Raw genomic sequence first — 10,596 nt, 5'->3', positions numbered from 1 at the left:
AGAATTCTGAAAGGAAAGTCGGGATTCAGAGATTAAAGTCGGGATTCAGAGATTAAAGTCAGAATTCTGAAAGGAAAGTCAGAATTCTGAGATTAAAGTCGGGATTCAGAGATTAAAGTCAGGATTCTGGATTAAATTCAGGATTCAGAGATTAAAGTCAGAATTCAGAGATTAAAGTCGGGATTCAGAGATTAAAGTCAGGATTCTGGATTAAATTCAGGATTCAGAGATTAAAGTCAGAATTCAGAGATTAAAGTCAGAATTCAGAGATTTAAGTCAGGATTCAGAGATTTAAGTCAGGATTCAGAGATTAAAGTCAGGATTCTGGATTAAATTCAGGATTCAGAGATTAAAGTCGGGATTCAGAGATTAAAGTCAGGATTCTGACTTTTTCCTCCATATTACACTAAATTAAAATTTAAAAATCAGTTAAGCTTTTTCTTTTTTTCATTGGCCCTAATCCTCTTCCGTAGGGACCACTGTGTGATGATTTGGGTGGTTGAAATGTGAAAAACTGAGAAATCTCGGAGGGAAAAGTCTGTTTGTAGAAGGAATGAGCAGAAGGAGGCTCCAGCAGGAGTCCTCTGTCTCTCACCCTGATCCCTGTGCCGTTATCCTGGATCTGGAGGAGCTTCAGGCCTCCGTCCTTCACCGTCACCTGGATGCTGGAAGCCTTTGCATCCAAACTGGAACATTTTAACCATAAAATGTCAGTCAGTGACAGACAGACCGTGTTAAACAGATTTAACAAGCAGCAGCTGATACAGCTTATTAAAGCTCCCAGACATCCTGTCTGTTATTAAAACATCTACAGACATATTTCAATATGTTAAATCTGCTTTAATACCAGTTTTCGATCATTTCTTTGACTGCGTTGGCAGGACGCTGGATAACTTCTCCCGCTGCTATCCTGTTAACCACGGTCTCATCGAGCCTCCTGATGACGCCCGCCATGTTGGTCTGTAGAATAATGTCCGCAACACCTCAGAAGATGTGAACATATATGGCTGAGGAAACCCAACAGGTCTAAATCAGAATAAAATGATTAAACTCTAGGACGTCCATGATGAGGCGCTCACACCGGCACAGGGAGACAATAAAAACAATATGACATCTGACTCTGACTCAAAATACTATCAGAGATTAATTGTCAAACTGCCGTTTCTCTAACCAGATATAAACAACATATGACTTTTATTTAAAATCATCGCACATCTAAAAGCTGACTGGATGTCCATTTTTACTTAATTCGATTTGCTGATTTTAATAAGCAAGAGTCGTCCATGTTAAGACGAAGTAATGCATCGGCTCACAATAAACGATCTTTACTGAAGCGCGGGTTCCAAAATAAAAAGGGCGGGGTCTAACACCAGATACAAAACGCCATTGGCCGAAATTCTTCTTCTTTGGTACATATTTTGAAACATTACTGCCTCCAGTACGGAAGCCCTAGTGGCCAAACGGTGAGCAGCAGCGAATATTTAAGAAAACAAAGTTCACCTCAGGCTAAATAGTATTTTTATACTATACACATCCAGTATCTTTATGCACACCTCCTACTACTACTACAACAAGACAACAAGCAGCCGTTACTACTGCTACTTTATTATTAATATCAATACTAATATTAGTAGCTTTATTTGCATTATTATTATTATTAAACTAAAATAAATTATGTATAACATGGGAAATTTAAAGATACGATAAAGAGACAACAGAAACCGATGGAAAAAATAAAATAAAACTATAAAAATTCTAGATTTTTTTTCAATTTTTTTCCTACATTACATTTCATCCTCGATATTTAAATATTTTTTACTAAGAATACAAATTACTAGATTACATAACATTTCTTAGAGAGAACATTAATGATGTTTCTTAAAAACCGTTAGGAGAGCTTTTATTGAGCATATATCAGATCTAAAAACTGACTAATAAATGTAGTTGATTAAAACAAAAAAATAAAACTATAAATATAAAATAAAATTATTTTGACTTTGTAATTTTACTACTTTTTCCTCAGGTCTGTAGCTTTAGAAAAATGTAGAACTTCAAAGTCCAGAGCTAAAAGCCACAAAAGGTCAACATCTTAAAAAAGCCAAAAAGAGCCTGTAGTCATGAAAAATTTGGCCCTAAGAGTTTTATTTATCCTTTTAAACTTCTTTCAAACTTTAAACTTCTTCCAAACTTTCAAAAGGATAGTTTGAGATTTGGGAAAGATTAGTTTCTTACCTGCAGCAGATAATTCTCCTGATGTTTTAATATGGCTTATATACTGATATGTATCTGGACCTTAAGTAAACAAAGAAAACAATCAAGGGAGGCCAATATGATACTTTAATTTTTAATCAGTTACTCAGATAGGAAACATGTTCAATGCTTTGTCCTTTGTACTTTATACTAAAGGCCAAACGTGGAAAATCCCCTGTGTCCTCCATTTCCTGTGTAAATGATCATCGGCCTATGTATAAATATATGCCCGATGTTACCATTTTAATGGGTTATTTTCTTTTAACTGTATTTGTAAAAACCACCATGAGATTTCTGAAGTAAGTCCTCTTAAAATAAGACAGTCATGATGATCTGTCATTTTCAGGCTAGTTCTTAGACTAGCCTTTAGCTTCCACCATTCAACACAACAAATCTAACTTATGCTAAGTTAATGAATGCTTTCTACTTAATTATTTGTATGGTTTTACCAAAATCATATTAAAAATCTTTCTCCCAGAATCCCTTGCAGATCTTTATTTTTATGGAGGCATTCCTTTCAAATTTCCTGTTTCTGTACAAGGTTCAGAATCTTTTTGGTGTTTAGTTTTATGCATTAGTAAGACACAATGCAAAAAGAATAACTTTAAATATATATATATTTTTTTTTATTAGCCAAAAGAGGTCAATATTCAGATTTAGGCATAAACACTGTAAAAACAAGGAAATCTAAATAGGCCACGAGTGTGAATGTTATCTTTTTTATTCTGAATGTTATTTATTTATTTAGTTTTTTCTCTTCTTTTATTATTGTTCTTGTTTTTTTCTGTTTATGTACGATAATTGTGTCTAAATAAAGAGATTGATTGATTGATTATCTAATAACGGAGAGAAAAACAGCCAGATTTCCAGCCTATCCAGTCATTAGTTAATCTATCATGCTTCCTTTCCATAAGGCGACTACTCTTATCTTCTACTGTGTGCACAGCTGCGCGGGTCATAGATGGGTCTGCTTCTCAACTCAGAGTTTCTGCTTTAAAGCAATAGACTCTAAAATGTCAAATTTGTATTATTATAGTTTTTAAAAATCCATCTATTTGATTTTAGTTTGGTGTTTTTGTTCCTCTAGGTGCAAAGTTTCAGAGGTGTCCTGGTTTAGTTATTAGACAGCTAAAAAAGTGGTTACTAAGAGTGGCATTATTAATGCAAATATTTTAAATGTGCTATTGGAGATTGGAAAAAAAATCATGTTAATTATTATTGTTTAATGTCGTAGTTAACCATTAAATCCAGGGGGCGGAGCTTATGATAAACTGGTGAAGATAACTGGTTTAAATGGACTTGATGTGTGCAGCTTAACCAATCAGAAGGTGGGATCTACTTGAAGGGTGATATCAGCAGATCAGTATTGAATGCAGTAATGATCACAGGAACTATTGATTTAACATCTAATGAACATTACATTTTTAAATAAACATTTAAAAATTATTTTGGTTTTCATATGTATGAATTAAATGTATCAAATATATAAAAAAAACAGGTTTAAACTTATTTATTTTAGCTTTATATATTTTGTGTTGTGATTACATAACTTACAACTGTGTTGTTGCTTGTTGCTGTGTTTCAGCCTCAGAGAAAATGACCTCAGTTGAAGCCAATGAGGTCATGTGTTGTAAATGCTGCCCTGGGAGTGGCGCTCTTTTAACACGGTGACCATGCAGCATAAGCTGAAATCCTTCAGCATCTCACCACCTTCCTCAGACTCTAGCAGGGTAGAATAAACTGAACTGGACGGTATGTATGATTCTCCCTGCCGATCAGCTCTATTCTTTACTCGGTTCAACAATCAAAATCAAAAGCAAACAGCTTTTAATTTATACACGTTTCTGCAAAAAGCCCACACATAATTTACATGTCATTTTCACATGCAAAATATGCTAAAACATGTAAAACGCAGCTTTTCCAAATGGGAAACATGTTTTTTTGTTAATCATTGTGACTGAATCGCATATATAAATTCTACTGTTAAACCCATAGGATGACGGACAGTGCCCATGGAGGGACATTTGAAATTATCACCTAACTGGCCTGATACACTCTAAACCAGAATTATATGGGCGTAAACCCAGCAGCCACTCAAGACTGTTTAAAAATATAAGTTTCACAGAAATTATCTCATAACATCCAGACATCTGTTACTACTCACTCAGTATTTTGTAAGAGGATAGTAAGTGTTTTCTTTTACCAAAATAATATTATGAAGTACTGCCACTCTTACTTGAATTAATATTTTGGCTTCTCTACCAGTCATGAGTAATTCTTCTTAAAAAAGAACAAACAAATAAAAATGCACCAAACGCAGACAAATTAGTGCTACTGTTTCTACACACGCTTTAACCTTTTAATGTAACTTTCTGTTTGTTAAACCTGCTATGGCAGTAAACTGTGTTTAACCATGTTTCTAAGATATAGTATAAACATTAGTGTAAGTATTGCTTTCATAATGTTTGCATAGAAAAAAAAAAAGGATGGGGAACGTTTTTCTTTTGCTTCTGCAGTTATATTTTCAACATCATTTAAATGTATTTTAGTTTTCAAAAACACAGAATTTGCACAGAACTTTGTCTTTATCTGTCTGATGTCAGAACTTGAGTAGCCTTTTTGTACTTATACTTGAGTATTCTCTTTTGGGTACTCTACCCAGTGTACCCAAAGGCTACACTGAGGTGTAGCATGTGCCAGCTACACTGAGGTGGGTAGAGTACCCAAAAGAGTGTAGTTGGCACATGCTAAACATATGTGGTAAACATTGGGTATCATTCCGTATTTAATATTTTTTTAAAGATTATATTGCCCCATTAACACAGTGTGCAAGCATTGTGCAACACGTTTTGTTTATGCTAACAGCAACACGACCAACATGTCAGGCTAACAATCAACATATACCGAACCGAAAACCGTGACCACGAAACCGTGAACGGAACCATGAATTTTGTGAACCGTTCCACCCCTAATGTCAACATCAGGGGTAGGCAACGTTGGTCTTTGAGTGCCACTATCCTTTAGCTTTTGCATGCTTCCCTGTTCCAACACCCCTGAAACAAATGGCCAGGCCTCTGCTAGACCTGCTGACCTGCCATTGAGGTCATTCACTCCTTTGGCTTCAGATGTTTTGAAGCAGGGATGCAGGACAGAGGCACTTGAGGACCAACATTGTCCTACTCGTAGTCTACAAGTTACCCTTGTATTCACATTTGTGCTCCCTCCTTCTGCTGATCCAGGACTCCTAGACCTCCCTCTCCACAGAAACGTCATCCAGCTCCTCTGGGGGAAGTCTGAGGTGTTACGGGCCAATCAAAGGACAGCTCCTCAAGCCTGTCCTGGGTCGTCCCCTAGGTCTCCTCCTGGTAGGACGTACCTCAAGCACCTCCCAAGGGAACCGTCTGGGGGGGCATCTGAAACAGATGCCTTAGTCACCCGAGCTGACTGTTCTTGATGGTGAGGAGAGCTCATCTGCCTTTGTCTAAGAGCATCTGGCCACCCTTTGGAGGAAGCTCATTTCAGCCGCTTCTTTCTGGAATCTCATTCTTTTGGTCTTGATCCAGATTTCATGACCATAGGTGAGTCGGAACGTAGACCAACCCATAAATCAAGACGGTATTTTTTCTTCATCACAACAGATGTGCTATGTTTTCGCTATGTTTAAATTCCCTACCAGGGAATTTAAGCCAGCTGATCACCAATAGCCTCCTTTAGGCTTTTGGCCTTTAGGCCTTAAGCCCATTTGAACCCAATGACATACTCCAAGGATGACATACTTGAAAAGGTACCTCTTTTGAAAGTCTTCGTAATGACCAGGCGCAGTGGAGCAGGGACCTCACCCTGGATCCAGGCCTAGGGTTAAGCTTTCATTGGCGAGCACGTTGGGGTCAGGTGAATCCTCATTGGACAATAGCTGCAACTCCATCAACCAGTGGCTTTGCCACCTGCAGGGGGAACCATTTGGGACTGGTGCTAATAGGATGGAGAAGAAACGTCAACATGCTCTACATGTCACCATAAGAAAAGCGTTACTATACCATCCTTTCCCATGTAAAATCTTTTGCTCTATATTTTTTACTTGTATGCAATCCCCAACAAGTTCACCAAGTTTTTGTTTCCCACTGTATTGATTTTTACTTTGATTTTTTGATAAAATCACATGTGAGACGTGCAATAATACTTTCACATGCTAAAAAACTTACTCCAAAGTCTTTGTTGACACATCAGTGAGGCACTGATTGAGAGGACATTCTTTCCTGCACTGCACCGGTGAGTTCTCTGCAGCGTGCTCTGATATAAACACCACGTCTGACCAGACGTATTTCAGCCATAACCCAGCAGCTCTAAGCAGACTTGGCACCGCTCTGTCATTCAGCAGCTGCTTATTTAGCTGTTCTTTGAAGCCTAGCCATCACGTCTTTACAGTGCCAGGAGCCAGCCAACCACAGGCACACACAGACGGTGGCCACAAGAGAAAGAAGCTCAACCTGAAAGGTTACTACAAGTATGAGAGGAAGCCGGTTTGGCACAGTGGAACAATGGCAAACATGAAACTTTGTTACAATCTGATCTGCTCTGTCTCATAGCACAGCTTTACCTTTAGGCTAAACGGAAAGATTATACACCTTTACATTAAACCAACATTTCTTCTGAGTCTATAATAGATTCTACTGATCTTTGTTGCATCAACCTGGGAATAATAGAGCTATTCATTTAGCTGTTACATTCCAAACTTTGACCTAAAGAAGTTGGTTTAGTTATCTATGTATCGAAGATACTCAAGCAGGACATGACGTTTTCTCTGAGATGCATGTTTATGACTCAATGCAGGATATTCCAGCGTTTACTTCAGCTGCAGGATGAACCGCAGGATGCAACACAATGGAGCTACAAGTCACAGGAAAACAGGAATGTAAAGAACAGTTGCTGCTCTTTGATTTATATCTCTGTCTCCCGGGCTGTAATTATGACATAACTGCGGTCAGCTAGCTGCTATCCACTCTGTCTAAATTTACTCTCGCAGAAGAACTTCAAAATAATCGCATGGAATGCTTCAACAAACACGTATCTGGGTAGGGCCAGAACCTGTTCTCTATCCGACTTTGTTTTCTTTCTGCTTCTTCTTCTTCTCTCGTTGCATTTTTAGAGTAGTTTGGAATCTCTGATTAATGGCAGATGTTCCAGAAAGCTGCCACTCCTGCAGGTAACTCTCCATGCATGAACGCAGGTGCAGGAAAGCACGACTTAATGGGAATTTGATGACAAATGCAAAGACGACCTGTCGCTGCAGGCAGTCACAGTCAAATAAGAGGCACAACTTCTGCTGGATTGTGAAACTGGTGTTTGTCACAAGTTCAACAGCGAGTTTAAAGTAAGGTTCCATCAACACTACATGGACTCGTACATCACTTTCTTACCTTTATCATGGCACCCTTCTCTTCTGATGGTGGGAAAATATTTTGATGAGCAAGATATACAAACAAAGCAAGGCCTATAGCCTCTTTTTGTGGTGCACCAGCTCTTGTCTTTGAAAAAAATAATAGGACTATATTGAAAAAGATCAATATTTCTAAGAATATTTTCATTTTATGTTTAATTACTTAGAATAAATTGGATCTTTTTAGATGTAATTAATGACTTCTTGCTCGCTTAGAGTGAAAATATGATGCAAAGAGACCCACTTCTCTTAGCCATTCCTTAAAAGGGTAGAAATAAAGAAACATGGCACAAACCCCACGGCTCAGTCATGCAGAACTGCAGCAGAAAGCGACATCTTGTCTCTAACAAGCAACAAGCATGCATGAAAGGCAGCGATGCAAGGAAAAGACATTTTCTGTTCAATGATCCGTGTGCTTTGGAGATTAAAAGTGAAAAAAAAAAAGTTTTCATATGCTGTATATATCCATGCACCTTTTTCTTCCTTCATTAGGCACATTCTTTTCCTTTGACTATTTGAGCTGAAGTAACGAGTACATTTCTCCACTGTGAGATCAATTAAGACAATCAATCAATAAAACCACAGAGGACGATGTGTAGAAGTGCCTCATTCCTTCAGGTAAGTAAATTGGGGGATGTGTGATGCTATGGGCCTGCTTCTCTAGCCTCGTGAGACCATCCTGATCTCGCGAGCTTTCAAGGTTTCACTCGCTGATCAGTCTGGAGACTCTCCGTTAAAGAAAATTTGGAGCCGTTCACCAAACGAACGTCCAATCAGCGTTGGCTTTGAGGCGGGTTGAGGTGTGACGCAACGAGAAGCGCGACAGTTCAGTCTAAAGAACATGGCGGCTTCAGCCGATGAAACTAGCGTTAGCGTGGCTATCGAGCAAGTTTTATCGGAATTAATTTCTTCACTGAAAGAAGAGCAAAACACTGCTCTGGAGGCTTTTCTCAGAGGAAAAGATGTTTTTGCTCTTCTTCAGACTGGTTTTGGCAAGAGTAGCCTGGCTTGTGGTTGTGTTTTCGTCGTCGCTCTGTTAGTACGTCATATGCTTCGTTGATCTGATTGGTTTATTTTGCCCGTCTACACCAACATAGGCCAATCAGCTAACCAGTATTTTCGCCCCTTCTCCCTTCATACTGGGAGATTTCAAATAAAAATCTGCTTGAAAATGTAAAAATGGATTGTCATCTAGTCTTTTAGGGATAGTGATCCAAAATGGCCAAACCAAAACAGAAAAGGTTCCCAAGACCAAAACGATCCTCTTTCAAGTGTAGAGAGGAAGATTAAGGAGCCCATATTATCTAAAGAGACGTGCAAAAGGAACTGGTCAAAGATCTCTTCCTTTACTCAGTTTTTGCACTTTCTGACACATGTGGTTTAGATTTAAGTTGGAAAAGTTTGCATTGGCCGAATTCTGCAGAATACAAATGATTTATTGAACTATTCCCAAGGATGGATGAAGGAAAGTGGATGGACATCTATCTGGAAAAACAAATATCACTCTGCATGTTTTCTGTGCTCTCCCAGGTCCTTCCAGACCACATGGAAACCGCGTTATGTTAGAGGAAAAGACTGAATGCTGCCATGAGGCCATGAAGGGATTTTTTAGGGTAGAAACTAATAATTTTACTTTAGATTGTGTTTTCCTGGTTAATAAAAGTGAAACGTTAATGCCTCTGTCATTTATTTAAAGCCTTTGTTTCTGACTGAGCGTATACGTAGCCGTTGCTTTATGTTATAGTAAAGAACGATGCCTTAGATGCCAAGCTTTTTAACACCATGGTGCTTGTTCTGTTGTGGTTTTAGCCTCACCAGAGTGTTTATGTCTTCTCCTTTCACCACCAAGGGGACTGATGATCCCTGCTGGACACCATCAGTGTCTCCAGACGGAGCTGCAAAGCGACCTTTGGGATTAACACCATTACTCTGAGGGATGCATGCATGGAGTCATCTGTGGAATCTATCAAGGCCTCTTTAAAGGACAAACATCATGAAGCTTCTTTTTCCTTTTAGAACAAACTGGTTTTTCACACGTTTACTGGTGATCTGATTTTAAATCAAGATCTCCTTTCTAGTTTATGCAGAAACAGTCTGTTCATGTTCATCCATCTCCTTGATGAACTGACCAACCTTCTATTCAGAAAAGCGTGATCTCACCTCCTCAGAAACCCGTTCCTCCATTAGCAGCTCCCGCTTTTCCTTCTGTTGTGTTTTCCTGTCCTATTTCTCATCCTGTGACTGTCTTCCTTTTCCTTCCGTCTCCTTATCAACGTGACAACAGCCTCGAGACCCGTTATAAACAACAGATACACACAAACTTTCCAGGATTAAAAAAAGCAGCAGGGAGGTTGTTCAGCAGCTGCACTGATTAAACATAGAAATAACTGGATCTAGAATGAATCCATTGTCAGGAGCACAGTGATCTCTGTCACATGTAGCTCGCTGTAATCAAAGATTATATTTGGCATGATTCATGTTTTTTTTCATGCATTTTTATATTGAATTGGAAAATGATATAAAATACACAAAGATTTCATATTTTACTTTAGGAGTCAGCAAAAATAATCTAGCACTTTTATTTTAAAAAGCGCCAAACAGAGCATGTGAACGCAGCGCAATTCTGTTCTGTGCTCACCTTCATTTTCAGGAGAAGGCATTTTCTGATATTTTTCCTTATTATGTAATTATGCCAGGGCCCTGGGACCCACGGTGTTTGATTTAATGATGTGACCGATACATGTGTTTTGTCTTATTTAACTGGATGTCAAATTATCGCAATGTTTCCCAGCTGTGAACGTAACACCTCGCATTGGAGCGAACTGGAGCGGAGCGAAATCCTTGCTCTGGCCTTTGAATTGAAAACCGCTCTGCGCCCCACCATATTTTTTCTGCTCCTTTCCACCTCT

The 10,596-nt window shown here is 38.6% G+C and overlaps 1 protein-coding gene across 1 annotated transcript in view; it reads right to left on the bottom strand.

Moving 5' to 3' along the window:
- The window catches only part of mlh1 (mutL homolog 1), a 14,266-nt gene extending 13,156 nt beyond the window's left edge, over positions 1-1,110 (bottom strand). Inside the window, exons 1-2 of the mRNA XM_015380028.1 lie at positions 848-1,110; positions 596-686 (exon numbers count right to left, since the gene is read on the bottom strand). Of these exons, the coding sequence (XP_015235514.1) occupies positions 596-686; positions 848-954 (198 nt within the window). The 5' untranslated portion in view covers positions 955-1,110. The remainder of the gene's footprint in view (positions 1-595; positions 687-847) is intronic.
- Positions 1,111-10,596: the final 9,486 nt, after the last annotated feature.

This window comes from Cyprinodon variegatus, unplaced genomic scaffold (genome assembly GCF_000732505.1).
Source record: "Cyprinodon variegatus isolate N-32 unplaced genomic scaffold, C_variegatus-1.0 Scaffold11, whole genome shotgun sequence".
NCBI classification, from domain to species: Eukaryota; Metazoa; Chordata; class Actinopteri; order Cyprinodontiformes; family Cyprinodontidae; genus Cyprinodon; species Cyprinodon variegatus.
The sequence above is the reverse complement of the archived record's forward strand: the minus strand, read 5'-3'. Positions and strand labels throughout refer to the sequence as shown.